This window comes from Microtus ochrogaster, linkage group LG1, assembly GCF_000317375.1.
Source record: "Microtus ochrogaster isolate Prairie Vole_2 linkage group LG1, MicOch1.0, whole genome shotgun sequence".
Classification (NCBI taxonomy): Eukaryota; Metazoa; Chordata; class Mammalia; order Rodentia; family Cricetidae; genus Microtus; species Microtus ochrogaster.
In genome coordinates this window covers 8,995,678-9,016,659 of record NC_022027.1, presented here as the reverse complement: position 1 = coordinate 9,016,659, position 20,982 = coordinate 8,995,678, and the positions used below count along the sequence as shown (strand labels likewise).

At 42.3% G+C, this 20,982-nt stretch overlaps 1 protein-coding gene across 1 annotated transcript in view; it reads right to left on the bottom strand.

Annotated features, from left to right (window-relative positions):
• Positions 1–20,982, bottom strand: part of Abca13 (ATP binding cassette subfamily A member 13) — a 397,315-nt gene that overhangs the window by 238,378 nt on the left and 137,955 nt on the right. The window contains exons 32-33 of the mRNA XM_013350751.1: positions 3,266–3,380; positions 1,669–1,998 (exon numbers count right to left, since the gene is read on the bottom strand). Coding sequence (XP_013206205.1) covers positions 1,669–1,998; positions 3,266–3,380 — 445 coding nt within the window. The remainder of the gene's footprint in view (positions 1–1,668; positions 1,999–3,265; positions 3,381–20,982) is intronic.

Sequence of the window (20,982 nt, the reverse complement as noted above, 5' to 3'; positions counted from 1 at the left end):
GTCGCTCAGATATGTATCTGTTTAGGGCTGACCAGTTGGGATCAGATTACCTATCAGAGGAGACTTTTTCCCTCTCTCAGCTGTCATTAATTGCCTGTCACTCTTCACCTAGGGCAAAGCCTTGTGAGCTACCTGATCATGTCAACTGCTAGTGTCATTTTTCATGTCTTGTTTAGGTGACCATATTGTTTCAGTGCAGCTTCCCTGTCATACGCAGAGGACACTACTTCACAGCATAGCTTCAGAAGCATGATTAGTAAAAGCTCAGAGACTGAAGACCGGAAAAGCAAAGCAGCCAGCCACTGGCTCTTACCTCGACCTCAATCCGAAAATGGTGATCCTGCTTCCAGGAATGAGGGGACATGTACTTGTATCTGTGTTCATGTTGAGGCCAAAGGACAAGCTCAGCTGTTATCCCTGGGGATTCTGTTCACCTCCATTGCGACAAGTCTCCCTAGGTAGCTCTGGGTAGCCTGGAACTCCCTATGTAGACTGGCCTCTAAACTCAGGAATCCACTTGCCTCTGCTTCCCAGGAACTGGCATGTTTGTCATTTTTAATAAACATTTTTTCCTCATCAAAGTCTCACATTCATATCAAAACATGAAGAATTAATTTGACAATAGCTAATTTATCATGGAAGATCTAAGTCTGAGATCACCACCAAAATTCAAGAACAGGAATTACCAGAACGTTCTGCCACACTTCAATGTCAAACTTCAGGACTGAAATATCTATCCCAACAATTACAAGCTTCCCTGTCATATATAGAGTGTACCATCTCACAGTAGACCTCCCGTGCCTCGGGTTCTTAAAATATTTCCACCTCCTCTTGCCCAATGTTTCCTAAGCCTTAGACATTGCCTTGCGAGTATATCTACAGAGGACAGGTCACCATATGGTCTATTGTTTTCTACACATTGGCCAGTTGTGTTTCCAAATACTCTAGAAATCCATGGGCCTGAAATGTTCCTAAGTTTTCCTCAAAGTGATTCTGGCCAGACCTCCAAACAGATTGTTATTTCAGGACACTGACTGACCCCCTGGAAGAGGGGTTGTAATCTGGTATAGATACAACTCTAGCTCTGGGATCTGATATGTGTTTACCATACTGGCCGATTTCCTACTAGGTGTCAGACACAGTGCCCACCAGTCAACCGTCAAGACAGAATCTGTTGCCACCGCCTGTATATTTTATACTGCCGACTTGAAAGCTTTCGCACTCTCTCTCGAGGCATATATTTCAGATAGATGAGTGATTCTGACATCGCTAACGGAGAGATCTTTCCACTTAATGTGATGTAACTCATGATGCTTCAAGAAAAATGCTTATTTTTAACTTCCAAAATAGCTTCAGAAATCTATTTCTCTCCATGCATGAAACAAAGAGAATTCAGAGTTATATGTTTCCTTCAGGAGGATGCTGACTTCCCAGAATCCTCGGAGAAACCCCATTACAGAAAACTGACAATTCTTAATGGCCTGCCACTACATCACTGCAAGTCAATGAACCACCACTGTGGTCTTGTATCTGTGGGCAGAATATAGAGTAGAGACCTCAGATGCTCCATGTAAGTCAGAACAAGACAGACTGGCAGGCTGACCGTATGTTATGATCAGAGGGTACCCATTGGATTTGCTTTGCATTTCTGCACAGTGTCTCACTCACCAGAAGGCTCTGAATGGTGAAGCTGAGTTGGTTGTGTAGGACTAGCAGAACCACATATGGCAGGAAGCTGATCATGTAGCCCAGGCTGGTACACAGGGCCGCTGTATTAGCTTGGTTGAAAAACACACTCAAGAAGTAGCTTAGCATGACAGCGGATACTCCAAAATCCAGCAAGAAAAGAAAAATGATAAAAGCATCACTGTGCATGAAGATGCCACTCATCTTCAGAATGACAGCCAGAGCTGCACTACTCAGAGCCAGCGTGGCCATGTTCTCCAGGAACCAGGACAGGAAGTGGATGGCCGGATGCAGTCCCATCATCCGCATGTACTGTGAAAAGAAGGAGCTGTGGTTATCACTGCAGTAGACACTTGAGTAAAGGCAGATGGGGTCATGAGTGAGAGGAACGCCAGTGGGAAAGTGAACCATTGAGTTTTCCTATGCAGCCCTGGACAAGGCATTGAGAAGGTCACTTCCTTCTACAGTAAGTTCCCAGAGACCTGACAGACTGGCCATTCACTGTGTTCATGGTGAGAAAACTGAAGCCACACATGAAGTCACCGGTAAGAACCATGGCGGGACAGTTGTGAAGAGATGTCTTATACTGTAGGTTTGGTTGCCGTAGTTCCATTATGCTTTCTGTTGGGGTGGATTTGTTATGTTTCTCTTAGCTTTGGTTTTCCTGTCTGTTTGGACCAGCTTTGTTTAATAAAGACAAATGGTGATGAAGCAGGAAAATGAGATGATCTCCCTGGCTGAGATGACCTTTACATGGGCTATAGAGTGCAGTGTACAAAATAATCTTGCTTAAATTGATAAAATTAATTTCTCCACTAACCTACCATTTGTTCATACACCACGTGGTGAGATTTCAGGGAACAGGCCTGGCTTCATGTGAAAGGAAGTTAAGTAGCTCTGAGGTATGGTCCCTTGCTGGCCACTTAGTGAGTACATTAGAGAATACAGCCGTTGTAACCTTCTGTCTCTGGGCCTCTATGCTCATAGATCAAATCCACTTAGAGGAGGAACACAGATATCCCTCAGTAGATGGATGTAAACAGGCAAATGATGTGTGGAGTGGCAATAGCTGGTCACGTGATTCCTGCATTTCAGTGACTGTTCAGTAACCAATCAATGAATGACTATTGTTATTTGCCTTCACTCTCCTGTGAGGATGAGCAGGCTGTCACATCTTTACCAGATGCTCTTACAAACAAAGTTGTCTGACATTTTTAAATTTTAATAATATCAGTACAAAAGATATTAGAATTCTTTGCATAAATCTGACCCAGAAATGAAGGTGGAAAGTGATGTTTTATAAAAATTGCCAATGAGAAACAGTGACTTTGTCCTTCTAATCTTCTGCACTTGCTGCTGGCTGGATTTCCTTTTGTCTCAATAAGAAGTATCGATCATTTTCTGACAACCCTTTTCACTCTAATAGCAAACAATGTTCCTGGGAGGGAGACTGAGCTAGAGTCTAAGAAGGACTTCAGCAAAGGAAGGAAGAACACACAGAGAGTCTGGGTGATCTACTTAGAGGATCCCTCCCCAAATTCTCTCCTATGATGCCAGAGGCAATATCAATGCCATTTACCTCTTCTATCTGGATCTCCCGCTCATAAACCAGCTTCCGGACCATGCTGGCCACAGACACCATCCAAGTCAACATCATAATCAGGGGGAAAAAGAAGCCAACATTGTTCAGGAACCTGTCAGGGTATAATTAATTCAATCAATATGGAAGGGCAAGTGAGGTCAGGGGCAAGCAAGGTGAATTGACTCAGTAGCAAGAATATGACAAAGTCTACACCTCTATCCAATTTTGGTTATTTTTTTTTCACCTAACAAGTCACTTTAAGAAGCAGTATCTCACAAGACCTGTAACCAAGGCATTGCAGCTACAATTGGCATCCTGATTACAAGTGTGTACAAAGGGTACCATGCCAAAGACATGGGGCTCAAAGTGCCTCGGGTAGCCATGGTCTGACCTCTGACACCTGATTGAGATAGAGCAGGTCGGAGATATGAAACAGGCCATTGACTCATGACTATAATTCTTCCCAGCTAACTGGGACCACTACATATTTTTAATCAATTCCAACAATTGATCATAGATAATCATTTACAAAAATACGTAGAAATTGACAAATTAATGTCTTACACCCTCCTATTTCCCTAACTTGTAGATTCCCATCACTCTAACTGGCCTTTCTATTGTCCCACATATTCTAACTGGGTTCCATTTCTAAAGCACAGTGGGGACATTGATGACAGATGTATCCCAAATCCAACAGAAATACAATTTTTTCTCCCTCTGTGACATCTCAACTTTGCTTGACAATAGTGATCACACCTTCACTCTCTTTTGTCAGCTTCCAGAATAACTTCTTGCTCTCCACCACTTCGGGGTAACTTTTCAGATACCTTAAGGAACAACTTCTCCCTACCTGCCTTCTTATATGGACATTTCCATGTGAACCGTGGGGTGACTTCCAGGCCCTCTGTCTTCTACCCCAGGGTAAGCTCAAAACTCACAATGTAATTGCATATGAACAAAGACCAGCTTAACACACGAGCAGTATCACCTCATCTGTGATACTTGCATGAACCAAACATAAAAGATCCTGCCATGAAGAACACCATTTTAGGGGGCCAGGAGGGATAAAACAGTCACCTAGCAGGCGTCTGTCACATGCAGTCAGGCAGTAGTAAGTATAGGGAGGGGAAGCAAAAGTTGTGAGAAAGGATGCCATGCAGATGAAGCTAAGAAGAGATAGCAATAGAGACACACTTGAGCAAAAGCATATACAGGAAAGAAGTGAGTCAGAAGGGGAACTGCAGGATGACAGGAAGAACCAGCAGTGCAAGGGCCGGCCTTGAGAGCTGGCAAGGTGCTTGTGACTGGGGAGACACAGTCAGAGCCCCAGCCTGGCCAGGTGATGGAGGGAGTTTTACACATCAAAGTCACCTTTGAACTTTAGTTAATGAAGAGAAGAAATGCAACCAAGTCTTGAGATCAGGAAAGGGAACAGAGAAAGAACACGGAACACGATGAAACAAGAAAAAATGGAGAGAGGACGAGAGAGAGAGAGAGAGAGAGACAGAGACAGAGACAGAGACAGAGAGACAGAGAGACCATAGCTGCTATGAAGCCATCTAGACAAGAGACAAAGGGGCCACTAAAGATGTTGACCCTGGGGGCTGGAGAGATGGCTCAGAGGTTAAGAGCACTGGCTGCTCTTCCAAAGGTCCTGAGTTCAATTCCTAGCAACCACATGGTGGCTCACAACCATCTGTAATGAGATCTGGTGCCCTCTTCTGGCGTGCAGACATCCATGAAGACAGAATGATGTATACATAATAAATAAATAAATCTTTAAAAACAAAAAGTTCTTCACATAGGAGAATATGGCATTACGGGTCTCGGCCTTTGCTCTTGAAAAAGGCCTGCTACAGGAAGAAGCCACAGACTTGTTAGTAAATGTATCAATGAACATACAAGAAGAGGGATTAATCTCTCTTCTTAGTCACTTGGCTACATAAAACAACCACTCTGAGCTCCTGAGGTCATGAGTTTCCTGGTGCTTTTAGATTACACCTAGTAATTTACATGCTAAGCAGCAAGTGTGTAACGTGAACAGTTAGGGGTATACCCAGTGACAGCATTTAGCTGCACAGAACAGAAGGCTCCAGATTCTTCAGTCTTATGGTCTTTGGGGTGAAGGTAATTATTATTTCTGCAGCAATTGTAACAGGTAGATGGGCATGTGCCGTGGATATTTCTATATGCACAGTAAACAATCATCTCTTCTCTAAGACTAACACAATTTGGCACACACATGCACACACACAAAAAGATACTTCTGGGTCCCAAGAGTAGAAAATAACCTATGTTGAATCCATTTAATGGAGGAGAGGTGAAAATGTTTGCTTGTTCATAAACCTCTTCATTTTTGCCTAACAGCACTGAAGGTGGTGACATATAAATACTAACCAAGTATACTCAGCTAACCCCATAAAGTCACACTGCTCAAGATTCCATGCTCTGTGTCGTGTGAGTCATGGAATTTTTATTATAGAGAATCTAAGAGAGATTCAGAATAACAGCATCCTGAGATCTTAAAGGAATTGTCTTAGTGCCTCCAGCATATGAAATACCTCAGACAGTGGCTAACTAAAGCCATTTAAGAGAAAGGAGATTGAGTTTTAAAAATGGAGATTGTAAGACATGACTTTTTATCTGCTCCTGGGAACTACTCCAAAAATCAATATGAGAGGGAGAAAAAAATGTACATTTAAATTTTGTTAAAGGCTTGAAAAAGACATTCAAGCATGAGAAAAACAGACCAAAGCCTGTCACATTTACATAAGACTCTTCCATGCTAAGTAGATAAGAAAAATTTCAAAAGCAAAGCTTGTCCTTTGAAGACCGTCCGCGCATCTTCAAGAGCACTCTCTCAAGAGAAACTATGCACAACGGTGCACAGTAAATGGGAGTCAAGCTGCACATTAAGTGGAGAGTAGTAGCCAGGCAACTTCTAGGACCTATTTCAGGGAAACAGAATAGGAAGCTCTTCGTTAAAGGGCCGCAGGAAAGTTTGCTAAAGCTGAAAGCTTCCCAGTTAGTTGTGTGGCACTTAATGTCATCTTCTCCACTTACCAACTGGACAGCCTTCAGATGCCCGCCCAGGAATCCCCGTTTGTTCTAGAGAGGTAACAATCAAAGCAACAAAAACCTAGCACAATAGCTACCCAAGAAGCAAAGAGGTCACTGAGATCGCATGATTACTAGTAAAGGAAGAACACGTGGTAAATAACATGGTGACATGGAACAGATCAAAATGGTGGATGCATTTATTGTAAAGTAATCAGAAGGTAAAGCCTGCCTAAGAACCGGTGAACTAAGAGTTGTTAGAACGGAGAGGCATGACAATGACCAGATCCCAAGACTGAAAACCATCTGAGCGCCAAGAACTTGGAAAGGAATAGATGGAAAAAAAACATAACTTTCATGATGGTGAATCTGAAACCATGCAAAGAAATTTGATTCTACGTGGAGCACACATGGAGATGGATGACACCTAGAAAAGACATCTAAAAAAACAGCAATGGAGAACTTTGAATGATTAGTGAGATTCTATGAATGAAGACACAGGAGGAAGAAATTCATGATAGAAGTCCCTAGAGAAGAAAAAATTGTGGTGGAAAGCAGTGACTTCAGAAAGCTAAGGAGTCAAAACATTGAAATCTGTACATTTAAAGGTCTCGTGTGCTTTGTAGAACATTATACTAGACTGCTCAGAGATCAACTCGATGCTAGGATTCATGGGGGAGGTGAAGCGCAGAGGACACATAAACACAACTGCTAGAATCTAGGGAAACAGACCTGCGTGGTTGGAGGGCAGCCATCCTCTGAGGCTGGTGAAGGCAGAAAAGTACTTAAGGCCCAAAAGCAATGAAGGAGTGGAAACTCAAGAGAGTAGAACAGAATGAGTCTGTTCAAGAGGTTTCAGCTCTCTGTGAGGAGTAAGCACAAGGGCAAAAGTCAGTACCCAAGTGAAAGCCAGGGGGAGCCTCAGAAAGCAAACACTGTATGAGGACCAGAGAATTTAGAGAGCAGGAGTCAGCTGGGGAGAGGCCCCAAAAGGAACAAAACAAATACAAACATCAGAGGGACCAGAGACCAAAGGAAAAACAAGAGACTCAAAAACCACAGTGAACAGTGGATTCATCACTGAACAGGTTTGCAGTTGAAGCAGCGAATAATCCTGCTCTCCGCGTAGCACCTAAATGCTGGGAAAACTTTACTATGCTTGCAGCATTTGACCAGAGCATGGCAAGCCATTTAAAAAGGGTTCCTATTGAGTCACTAGTCAGGCAAATCTAGTGACAAAGATCCTGCCTAGTGATTACTGGGAAGCCAGGGCAAGCGTCAAAGGGCTGTAGGACAAGAGCTAGTTTGCGGGAAGTATCCCTCTAGTTAAAAGGGACAAACTGAGTCACAACTACAGAGAGTCCCATGCCATCTGGTCTCTGCCATAGTGGGGTATGGAATTGTCTTCTGTACGCTGGTGATAAACAAGGAATCTAATAACCAATGGTGCCCCAAAGGAGGAATGAACAGAGACAAGTGCTTAATGATGACAAGGTCTAAGGCACACGAGTGCAATGCTTGTCAACAGCCTGCAGACCTGAGCTGGAAGCTCTCTCCCAGCTGGCTAACCTCCATCATACCTGAATATGCTGTAAGCTCCTACTGGAGAAAACTCAACCATGGTCTCCCCCAGCTGCGAAGTTCTCATGCTACAAGATTAATATGCCAGGCAAAGTGTGCCTACTGGCACAATAGTGGCATGACTACCTTAAGGGTAACAACTACTTTCTGGTTGGATTTAAAGCCTTCTCAATGGGAACACATGCTTGATCTGTACTCTAAGGCAATACCCTGCTGCTGATGGAGAGCTCACAGACCCTCAGGGAAACCTACTCTGGTTGTCTTACTAAATGATCCTGCCAAACTGCCTTCAACTATCTATGCTTTCACCCATTGATCATTAGCACTGCTCTCATTCTTGAGTGGAAATACCTCTGCGGTGGAGAACAGCTAATGCAGAGACTTATATTGAGTCAGTGTTCAGAGAATAAGTTATGCTGTGTACTCATCCAAGGCCCATCTTTGAAGAGGAGACCAAAAAAATGTACGAAACATAAGAAAGATTGTAAGACAAAAAGAATATAAAAGGGTTGCTGTGTAACGCCGCCATTCATCCTCACACAGCCTTTCCAATCAAGAACATGTCCCAGTGGTGCATACAACAACGTCAGTACAAAATCGGGCCTTCAACATTCCACCATGATGGCAGCATCCACACAATCCCGCCTTTCCCAGGGGGCTTTTGGCAGTCAATGGTTGCCAGGGGAGGGAAGGGCTACTTTCTTTTTGAGATAGCCATTGGTGAGTTGCCCATGCTTAAAGTGAGCATTCCCTTACCCATGCTTGGACAGGTAATCCTAATTAAATTCACTGGAAAAAAGAAAAAAGTCATGAAAGTAAGGAGGTGACTAGTTGGGATGAAAGAGTACTTCAGAAGGGGACCAGGTAAGATGACTCAGCAGGTGAAAGCACTGCCACCAAGCCTGATGCCCTGGGTTAGACCCTGGCCCTCATGTTAAAGAGGGGAACTCAAGTTCAGTTCTTACTACCCATGTTGAGTGGTTCAAAACTACCTGTAATCCCATGTCCGGGGCTCTGACACCCTTTTCTGGATTCTACAAGCACATTACTTCACACACATGCCACCATACAGATACACACACACACACACACACACACACACATATGTAAAACTTAAAAATACTTAAAAATATGATGACAGGAATAAATTCTGTATTGAATCCAAAGAAAAGGCAGATAAATAGTTGAATGAAATGAGAAAGACAATATACAATATGAATAATTCAATAGAAAAGACAAAAATTCTGAAGAAAATCAATTCAGGTTTGAGAAATGAAGACATCAATGAGTCAAATAACGCCTCAGTAGAAAGCCTCACCAATAGAAAAATGGACATTGTATCCTAAAGACAACAATAATGATAGTAAGAAAATATAAACACAAAAATAAGATTTATGGGATTCAACTAAAAGATGAATTTATGAATCATTCCATAGAAGAAGTAAGCTAAAGATAAGGAAAATATAGTCAATAATAAAATAGCAGGACATTTCACAAGCTTAGAGAAAGAGAATGTGCCCAGATAGTGGGGACATTTAGAATACCACACAGACCAGACCAAAGAAGAGCCTTTTTACTTCATTTTACAGTTAATACACAAAGAAAGAGCATGAAAAGTCGCAAGAATAAAGCACTACGTCAAGGACGAAGGCATGCTCTTTAGAATAACAGTAGGTCTCCCAACAAAAATTCAATAGCCAGGAAGACACAGAACAGCTTCCAAGCCACGAAAGAAAGTACCAGAAATTACTGTATCTAAAAGGCCACCCTTTGTAACTGAATGGGCAAGGAAAGTTCTCCATGATAAACACAAACTGAAGAAAGCCATAACCATCAAGCCAACACCAAAGAAAGTACATGAAGGAATCCTCCACACTGAAAAAAGAGATGAACGTATCCATGCGGCCACCAGAAAGAATAAAGTGCTCTAGAAAAGTGCGTGTGCTCTGTTGGGACAGCAGGGTGCTGATCAGCGAGGGCTGAAAGGGTAGCTGGACGTGGGAAGAGGTCATTGCCATTCAGGTGAACCCTGAGCTTCACTGCGAAAGTGTTTGCTTAGAGTCAGTGCATGGAGATGGGCTGCTTTTCCAGCTCACATGGGGGATGCAGTAAATAGCACGTGAGAGTCACCCAGGTCATGGTGGCTCTGAAGGTATGGAGGATTCTTGGTGAGCAGCTAAGGCTTGGTGCTACGTGATGGAGCTTCAGTCTCTCCGAAAATGCCAGAAAAGGCCTTTGGTAAAGGTGCAATCTTAGTTGCCAAGGAAACCTCATGGCGTTGGAAATTCCAGGACCATGTAGCTTTAAAATGGAACAGTAATATAAGCTATATAGACTGTGGATGGAAATTCCCAGGCTTTTTTGGAGCTCAAAGACTATAAAATGTGTGATGTTGGGCAGTTGTTGAACGTTCAGCTACAGAATCCAGACTTAAACTGAGATTTGGGGGTTGCTTGGATCCAATTGTGTTTCTGGGCCTTCCTATGTAGAATAATAGAGTTTTTGTTTTAATTACTGAAGCCCACACTTAAGAGACCTTGGACTTTCAAAGTACTGAAGAATTTAGGGACTATAGGAATTTTAAAAATTGTACTGTTCTGTATTATGATATTAACGTGAAATCTTGAGGACAAGGAATAAAAGGTTCTGGTTTAAAGGTGGTGTGTTTGTGTGCCAAGATAACAAAGGGTAGCACGTACTAGTTGCCTCTAACTGACGTTTTGACACATATGCATCATCTGAGTCACCTGATGGCCACACTGAACTTGATCTCGGGTAAGTGATTTTCATTATCCTTTCTGCCCTCCATTATTGTCTCTCCAAATTGGTCCTTAGCCCTACGACAGCCTGATCGCAGGCGCCTCTCCTCCTAGCTCTATTACCTGGGGATATCAGCCCTTTGTATAGACCCTGCCCTCTGAGATATTTCCCACAGCCCATTTCAACCTTTCCCCCCAGTCTATGTCCATTCCTTTGTGACACCCAGACCCGAAGATATACTCTCTATCAGGAACCCATACAGCCACCATACTTGCCTAGGATCCAGAAAGTGACAGAACACTGACCCAACTAAGACAAGAATATGTATCAACAGGAAGAAATACCTCAAACATAATTCCAGATGCCTAGATCCTAACACACCACCACAAACGTGAATGGTCAAAATAATATGCCTCCACCACAAGCTATTAACCCTATTGTGGCAGGCCCCAAGATAGGCAGCAGAGCTGAAAAACAAGACAAGGATATCAAAAGAGTAATTATGAATATGTTCAAAGACCTTAAAGAGAATATGAATAAATTCTTTAATAAAGTCTGTAAAAACACAGAGTTGAAAGAAATGATGAAAACAATTTGAGACATGAGAGTAGAATTTAACAAAGAAGAGAATCATTAAAGAAAACTCAGAGTAAAATAAAACTGGAAATAAAAAGGGGTTGTATTGGTTAGGATGCCAAAACAAAACAAACAAACAAATACACACAAAAAAAGTCTTCAGAGATAAACCTGACCAATGGATTATAAGACACGGAAAAGAGAATCTCATGTGTGAAGCCAACGTAGAATAGATAACTCATTCAAAGAAAAGGTTAAACAAAAATAAATAGTGAATATTAACCTTCATCAGGGAATTTCTTTTCTTGTCCTACTTATTTGGTCTTGTATCTTTATAGGAGCTTATTTCTTTAGATTAGGAAAATTTCCTTCTTTGATGAAAAGTATTTTCTGTGACTTTGGCCCTGATTTCCTTTTCTTCCTCTATCCCTATTAGGCGATGAAAGAAGACAGAGACCCACATTGGAGCACCGGACAGAAATCTCAAGGTCCAAATCAGGAGCAGAAGGAGGGGGAGCACGAGCAAGGAACTCAGGACCGCGAGGGGTACACCCACACACTGAGACAATGGGGATGATCTTTCGGGAATTCACCAAGACCAGCTAGCCTGGGTCTGAAAAAGCATGGGATAAAACCGGACTTACAGAGCAGACAATGAGGACTACTGAGAACTCAAGAACAATGGCAATGGGTTTTTGATCCTACTGCACATACTGGCTTTGGGGGAGCCTAGGCAGTTTGGATGCTCAATTTACTAAACCTGGATGGAGGTGGGCGGTCCTTGGACTTCTCACAGGTCTGGGAACCCTGATTGCTCTTCAAGCTGATGAGGGAGAGGGACTTGATCGGGGGAGGGGAAGGGAAATGGGAGGCGGTGGCGGGGAGGAGGCAGAAATCCTTAATAAATAAATAAATTAAAAAAAATACAAAAAAAATAAAAATAAAAAAGAAAAGAAATTCCCTATGATGCATAATAATCAAAACATTAAATGTACAGAACAAAGAAAGAAGATTAAAAGCTACAGGGAAAACAGACAAAGAAACATATAAAAGCAAGCCCATTAAAATAATACCTGGCTTCTCAAGAGAGAATGTGAAAGCCAGTAGGCCCTGGACAGACGTTCTAAAACTCTGAAAGACCACAGACACCAGCCCAGACTACAACACCAAGCAAAATTATCAGGCCAATCAAGAGAAAAATAAAAATATTCCACAAATTTAAAACCAATTTAAGCAATTTCTATCTACCAATCCAGCTCTGTAGATGACAGTAGAAGGAAACCTTTAAGAAGAAGAGGTTAACCACTCCCAAGAAGACAAAAGAATAAATAATCCCAGAACAGTAAATCAAAATCATGGGAAGGAACCCGCACTATAACAACAAATAATAGGAATAAATAAACACTGCTCATCGTTAGCTCTCAATTCCAATGGTCTAAATTCTCTACTAAAAAAATACCCATTAATAAGAGGAAATATACAATATTTGTCTTTTGTGGTCTGAGTTAACTCTTCCAGAGTGGTTTCTTTACAACTCCATCCATTCACCTATGACTTTCATATTTTTATTTTTTTAAGAACTGGATAATATTCTATTGTGTAATTAATGGGTGTTAGATTTCAAACCTCCAATATGTGTGCTGCAATCTGAATGACCACAGAGGTTAGGAGATGGGAAGGGATAAGAGGATTAAATAAAATATATTGTTATGAAGAGTCAAAGGGAAATGTATACCATGAGGATTAAATGGAGCGGTGGATGGGAGAGACGGGTGAAAAAGGGGATATGGGGAGGACAGATGACACTGGAAAACCACTTGAAGAGCCATACGGAAGTCAACTATGGTAGACCCTTCCTAAATATATACATAGATGAAAGAAATCTAAATGGAGTCACCAAAACATAGAGATGACCATACTCTGACTAGATATCTTATGCCAACCTCCAGTGCCTAACCAGAAGATTTGCCCTTATTGGCTAACATTCACGGTACTGGAAGGTACTCTGCATGCTACCAGAGGGGAAAGATAATCATCGGTATTTCCCAGCTACAAACCTGTAACCTCCAAAAGAAACCTGTCTGTAAAATACACTGGTACAATATTGCCACAACTGTTATAGGAGTAATCACCCACTCTCTGATCGGATTTGAGACCCACTCCATGAGATGGAAACCATATCTGACACTGGTAAAGTGGCCAAAATCTGAGACCGAATAGGTCATAGGCTTCAGGGGACAACCTACATCACAAGCTATAGCCAAGCTGTTATTATAGCCACTGCCATGATTCTGCTGAAGGAACATACTAATGAAATACTGCTATAAGCATAGATCACTGAAGCACTCAGTTCTCAACGAGATGTCTCTATCAAGGCCCTTCACTCCAGGTCCAGGGGTCTGTGCAGAAGAGGAAGCAGAAAGATTGTTACAAGTTAGAGGAGAGGGAGAAACATACATATGCCTCCAACCGTAACTATGAAGCTATGTGAAATCCGTACTCACTGGCAACAGAAAAACCAGATTTCTCTAGTGGAGTCTCACGGGGTGTATTAACCCTGCTTCAGGGCAGGCTACCGTGGCCAGGAATACTTGACCAACACAAAAAGAATTACATAATATTTTTTGTAGACTTTTTGCCTTATTTTGCTTTGTTTAGGTTTTTTTGGATTTTGGTTTTTGTTTTATTTTGTTTTATTGACCTTTTGTTTATTTTGATCCATTTTGTTGTTTTGTGGGAATTATTTGTGTGTGTATTTCTTGTTTTTATTTTAGTCTTTCTCTGTTTTAAAGAGAGACAGAACATGAAGTTTGGTGGGTAAGAAGGTGAGGAATATTTGGGAGGAATTAGGGAAGGGGAAAACATAATGAAACTATTTTACAAGAAAATTTTTCAATAATTTTTTTAAAAAATAGCACAAAAGATTGCATTTATGGTGAAGGAAAACAGTTGTTGAAAGTTGTTTGAAAGAGCAGAGCCCAGTAGCTAGGTGTGGTTAGGTAAATAAACCCTTTTTAATCTAAAAGATCTGTTGCATTAATCTGACTATTTTAGGACAAAGGCTATCGGGCCACTTCTAACATCTACCACGTTCTCCATCTCCAATGAGATTCAACACGTGTTGAATTTGTGTTTAGCTCACAGCCTCTTCAGTGATGGTTGATTGCTTCATGTGCAAAACCAGAAGAATCTCATATTTTGTTGTTTATCCTGGTACCATTTCCTATGAATGTAGCCAGGTCAAGTTATTTTTGTTATTGTCATTATATTTGTTGGGTTTTTTTTAAAAAAAATCTTTCTTGGTGAGGACAAGAAGAAGCCATAAGAAGAAGGAAAAAATGTGATGTATGTATCCAGTGTGTTGTATTTTGATTTGGTTTTGCAATAAGAGCTAAATGTTTTGTTTTTGTTTTGTTTTAATGAGCAAAGCATGAGGGGGGGGATTTTTAAAAAATAAATCCTGAAAGAAAAGATTGCATTGAAATAATAACAGCAACCAAGAGTATGTGACGACAAAAAGAGCATATGTAATGAAATAGGAGGAAATACTGAAGAAGGCACCAAGGCTGAAGGAAGATGACGAAAGCAGAAATGAAGCCTGTGGAAGTAGAACAGGGAACAAAGAAACAACTTCATTATTTCAGATCCTTACCTCTCTAGAATCTTAATGATGCAGAGCTGAAATTCAAACACTGTAAGCTTCTACCAATCTGTGCACTGAGAAGAAGTCTTTAAGATTACTTTCTGATTCTTAGCCCACATTAGTTAGGACATAGTCTTGGAAATCACACCAAGAAGCCACCCAAACGTGGACTTTCAACCTTCAAAACTGAAGCAGGTAAACTAATTCATTTATTTTCCAGCTTCAGGTATTTCTATAGCAACAGAAAGCAGACTAATACAATGTAAAACATTTTCCTCTATTTTCTCTGCTCTTGATAATCATTTATTGGCAAAATTATCAACAAAAAAGAGAATATAATAAAGTCGGGGTGTCACCTCAGAAACAGGCTTGGTCTATTATCAGAAAAGCATGTATCAAACTAATATGCTGCAGAATCTTCTTTGTATTTATCCCTCCTGAAATACTCAGAAAAGCACTATAAATAGACTGCACAATTTAAAAGAAAACTCTCTTATGCATTTAGGCCTGTTTTTAAAGATACTCGGGTCTTCACAAGCATCAAATTGTCCCCATTGCTTTTCTGCAAGTGGCACCTCATTGATTTACTTTTTAATAACCCTCCTTAGTGGTGCTATTTGTGTTGCATGGCTGTGTTAGCACTATTCAGAGTTCAAAGGAGAACCGTTGATGGAGTGAGTGTCCTGAGTACAGCCCTAGTGTTAGAAGGAGCGACACAGAGAGCCCTGCTGCTGTTTTGTCACGCAGGATACAGGAGTTGAATTTAAATGTGGTTTGGAGGAAGCAGTCCAGGTCTCATTTCCCACATCACCCTGGATTCGGCCTGTTCCTCTCCACTCTGCTACCATGTCCCAGCTCCACCACTATCACTACCTAGGACCAGCCCTCGCCCACCCTAGGAGAGCGGAGCACACAACGGGGCTAATCACCAAGACATAACAGTACTCTTGCCTCTTGCTTCTCGCTCTCTTCCTTTCTCCTTCTCATTCCCTTCTAGAATTCATAGTGAATAAACTTATATTCAGCTATTTAAAAGTTCTCTAGCTTCTATGGCCCTCCTCAATATGATCAACTAGAGTGGTCTATGGCTTGTGACCTAGACAGAGAAGAGGATAAGAAGAGGTCCCATGGCTCATATGGGAACCATGAGGACTGACAGACTTCGCCAGACACAAGTGAAGACATTTATTGACATTCTTCACTTTTTCCGTTCATACCTTCCATAGCTCACTCAGAAAGTTCTGGCAGACAGGCAGAGAGCTACTGTAGCTACTGTTCTCTGAATCTAACACCAGGTAAAAACATTACACCTGCCCTGGCTTTCAGCATCAGTAGGAAAAAGAACCCTCCACCAATCAGAGCAGTCCTCCAACAAAGCGAGCTGCCACATGAGCACCTGCTCTGTTTTGCATCTAGTGCCTTCATGGGGCCATCCCTTCCTCACACATGATGATCTATACTGCACAAGCTAATGAGGTCGACAGGGCAGCAATTAGCATGCAATTCAAGAGGAGGAGATGATAGTCCAAATTCAAATCACTGGTTTAACTCTCAAGGACTTAGGATTAGCAAGCAGCAAAGCCAGGGCATCAGTGTGAGGTTTTGGTCCAATTATTTCAGCATTTCAGTGTGGGAATTTCAGTGGCTCTCAGGAGCTTAAAAGCAATCACAAAACCTTAGGAAGCAAGTCTTGCCCCCCAAGTTCCAGGATCTGCTAAGAGGTGGGTTTTAAGATATCCCAGGGTCATCCCAGTTCCTGTTATGGTAAAATCCTCTGGAATTAACCAGTGTGAACTAACATTCCCTTGCCACTCACAGAGCTCTGGGTCTTACTATCTTTCTTTCTTCTCCTAATTAATTATGGATGTATATTACTTGCTGTGCAAAGCAGTAAGTGAAATCCACATGACAGTTACATCCCTCTTAGGGCCAAGAAAAAAAATGTATCATACAGTAGACTCAAGACAAGTCTTTTTCTAACAAATGAATGGAAGAATAAGTATATGAGGGAATGAGGTGCTGAGAGGCAGAGTGTGTGATGCTTTCACTTGAAGGTGTTTGGAACGTTAGTTGGGACCAGTCTTCATTGAACAGAACTAAGCCATTTAGTTAAAGACAGCATCTCCGACCTCGAGACGCTACATGGGGGCCAGCTCCTGTTATGATTACCTAATCACCCCACATGTGCTCAAACTTCCCCCGCATACCATGTTAACAAACATCAGAAATTACAACCCATGGGAGCAAAATGCACCCCAAAGACAAGGCTCTCACAGTAAAAGCCTAAGGAAGGAAACAACTCAGAATCCATTGAAAAAACAGACTGAAGAGCATGAAGACGCCCTGAGACTTCCAAGAGATGAGCTAAATGGGTGTCAGCTGCTTTTGCTCTGTCCACAAGGGTCTTAGAAAATAAACAGCATTGTGTAAAAGGAACTAACGAGTTTACAGTAAGCATTGCTATCGTTGCTTTTGGGCGAACAGTATGGAGAAACTGCAGATACCTGAGAGCTCAAGAGGACACAAGCCTCCTCTTCACTCTTCTCCAAGGCGTTTGGGGCATAAGACATTGAGGGCTACACAGCAGAGTTTATTTCTTCTACCTGCCATGACAGCTGTTGTCATCAACGTTTGGGGCATAAGACATTGAGGGCTACACAGCAGAGTTTATTTCTTCTACCTGCCATGACAGCTGTTGTCATCAACCTGTGTGCAGGGCCTCTCAGTGGAACAGAAAAGGACCAGGGCGGGGCGGGGGCTTCCAACAGCTTTGCCTCGTGCATGTCAGGCACAGAGATTTTGTTGAGAACAGGACAATGAGAAAGTAGAGAAGAGCAGTGTCCATCAGAGTGATTTGCAGTAAACAAAAGAGGAAACCGTCAAAATATACCAAATAAAGGGCCTGCTTGGGCACCTATGGGGACCAACGAGTTCGAAACTGACACTTTAAACTCCTCTGTAGCACCCCTTCATTCTCCACTCTTCCTGAGACACTACAAAGACCACATGCATCAACTCCTAGCAGCCACCACCCTGCCAGACCCAGCAAGTGCTAACTCCCACAATCTCCTTCCATTGGACCCCACTCTGTCGTGTTATGAGTTGAGGGACTCAAGTAACAAAAAAGAACTGAATTAACAAACATTCTCTCTACACAGAAAGGAATTCTATGGTGTTACTGTGGTTCTCATTTTCTGAAAGTGAGTTCCCTGCCTTACCCTTCAAAGCCATGTGTGAACACTTGAGATCCGGTGTATTTATGAAATATACTATAGTTTCAATCATAAAATATCCCTTAACAAGTATTTCATGTGTCCATTTTTAAATTATCCTTAGGATAACTGCAAATGTGTGACTTTCACAGAGCCCCACCCCTGCCCACCTGTACAGTCTCAAACCACACTCTCTAGCCCTCCCCTCCCAAAAGCACTGACTCCATAGGCTGACTGACAGCTGATGTGACGTGAAGAGAGGAACAATGACAGAGAGAGGAGGAGTTCGGTGAAGACTGGCGATTCTCAGCTGAGGAAAATCAAACAGGCTGTCTTGTCAGGGATGGATTGCCACCTTCTGCCTGTGGCTGGGTCCTCCCATGCTGTCGAGGCCTCTTCTCCCTCAATTATTCAAGGTCACAAGGACCAGTGTCCTGTGTACACATCATCAATCCGTCCTTCTTATTAGATTATTCTTATTGCCACATGACTTTTAAAAGAAGAGGAAAAGAAAACAAAATAAAATAGACCATCTTCTGCCCTAATTCTCCTGCATTTATTGATCACTATGCCTCATTTATAACAAAAACCAGGTTCTGGCTATTACAAACAATGCTGCTATGAACATAGTTGATCATATACTTTTTTTGTATGATAGGGCATCTCGGGTATATTCCCAAGAATGGTATTGCTGGGTCCAGGGTAGGTTGATGCCGAATTTCCTGAGAAACCGCCACACTGCTTTTAGCCAGAACCTCTAAACAACCTAGATGCCCTTCAATGGAAGAATGGATGAAGAAAGTATGGAATATATACATATTAGAGTACTACTCAGCAGTAAAAAACAGTGACTTCGTGAATTTTGCATACAAATGGAAGGAAATAGAAAACACTATCCTGAGTGAGGTATCCCAGACCCAAAAAGATGAACATGGGATGTACTCACTCATAATTGGTTTCTAGCCATAAATAAAGGACATTGAACCTATAATTCATGATCCTAGAGAAGCTAAATAAGAAGGAGAACCCAAAGAAAAACATATAGGCATCCTCCTGAATATTAACCTTCATCAGGCGATGAAAGGAGACAGAGACAGAGACCCAAATTGGAGCACCGGACAGAAATCTCAAGGTCCAAATCAGGAGCAGAAGGAGAGAGAGCACGAGCAAGGAACTCAGGACCCCGAGGGGTGCACCCACACACTGAGACAATGGGGATGTTCTATGGGGAACTCACCAAGGCCAGCTGGCCCGGGTCTGAAAAAGCATGGGATAAAACCGGACTCGCTGAACATAGCGGACAATGAGAACTACTGAGAACTCAAGAACAATGGCAGTGGGTTTTTGATCCTACTTCATGTACTGGCTTTGTGGGAGCCTAGGCATTTTGAATGTTCACCTTACTAGACCTGGATGGAGGTGGGTAGTCCTTGGACTTCCCACAGGGCAGGGAACCCTGATTGCTCTTCGGACTGATAAGGGAGGGGAACTTGATGGGGGGAGGGGGAGGGAAATGGGAGGCCGTGGCAGGGAGGAGGCAGAAATCTTTAATAAATAAATAAATAAATACATAAATACATAAATAAATAGTTGTTATAAAAAAATCCAGAGAGTTGTCAGCAAAGGCTCTAATTCTTTCACAGGCATCATTTGCATAAACAAACAAACAAAAAACAGGCAAGCAAACAAACACTGACTCCTAATTTCATCCACAGGAAAGCAGAAGCATCTCAGCCTTTGTTGTACATCTTTCTCCCTAACTTTGGGGTCTCTGCATGTAGGAAGATTTAGCACTCAGAATATTTGTCTAAAATCTGGTGATACCCAACCTATCTCAACCCTTTTCAGAGCTGAAGGCACAAAGACAAGATTCACTGCAGCATCTCACAACCAGCTTTTGTAGTGCACCGGTCCAGCCCCCTAAATGGCACCCAGGAGTCTGTGGTCTCTATATCCTGAAGCAACAGTTCACATAAAATCCAAAAACAGCAGAGCCTCACAGACAGCAAGCATAGCTTTATAGGTGGCAGGGTGAGATCGCCATCTAACAAGGGCAAGCATCTCCTGGGAACTGTTTGCCCCTTAATAACAAGGACTTTTGTGGAGCAGCTTGCTCGACCAGGACTTAAATAACGATCAACCAGACCATACACATTCTAATCACACCTGCCTCTCACCCATGGCTCCAGCTTGCCCTCTATTTAATCCTAAAACTTAAAGCACTAATATTCTACTTTCCCTGAATACACATGTTGATTAAATCCTTCCCTGATTTTCAACATTAATATTGCTGACTTGCTTTGAGGTAAGCACCTGGACTAAACCCAGGAAGCCCTGGCCTGGGGCCCTGGTTATAATGCTGTTCCTCCTAGCCAGGCAGTGATTGATGATGCACACCTTTAACCCCAGCAACTGGGAGGCAGAGGCAAGCAGATCTCCAGGTTCGAGGCCAGCCTGATCTACCGAGTGAGTTTCAGGACAGCCAAAAAATACACAGAGAAGCCCTAGAGAAAATTCTGCTCCTCCAGCTGTCAGGAAAAGTCATCACTTCTCAAGGTCTTCCACCGTTCCAACATATTCATATCCCCTGCAGTTATACAAGCTCTCTGATCTTGCCCCCTCCCATCATGCTTTGGTGTGCTCTTCTGACTCCACACTCAACAGCCATGTCTGTCAAAGGGATGTATTATTGGTGGGTCTCTGGCCAGGAATATACCTTCCACTACATTTCTATATCCCTCCAAGTCTAGGTTAACATTATCTTTATGATGTGACCCACTCCAACCTCGCTGACTAACTCAGCACACACTCCTGCCCTCCCACCCCACTTCTGAACATCATGGCAGTTACTGCCATTAAAATTCAATTCACTGTTCTCCTTTACT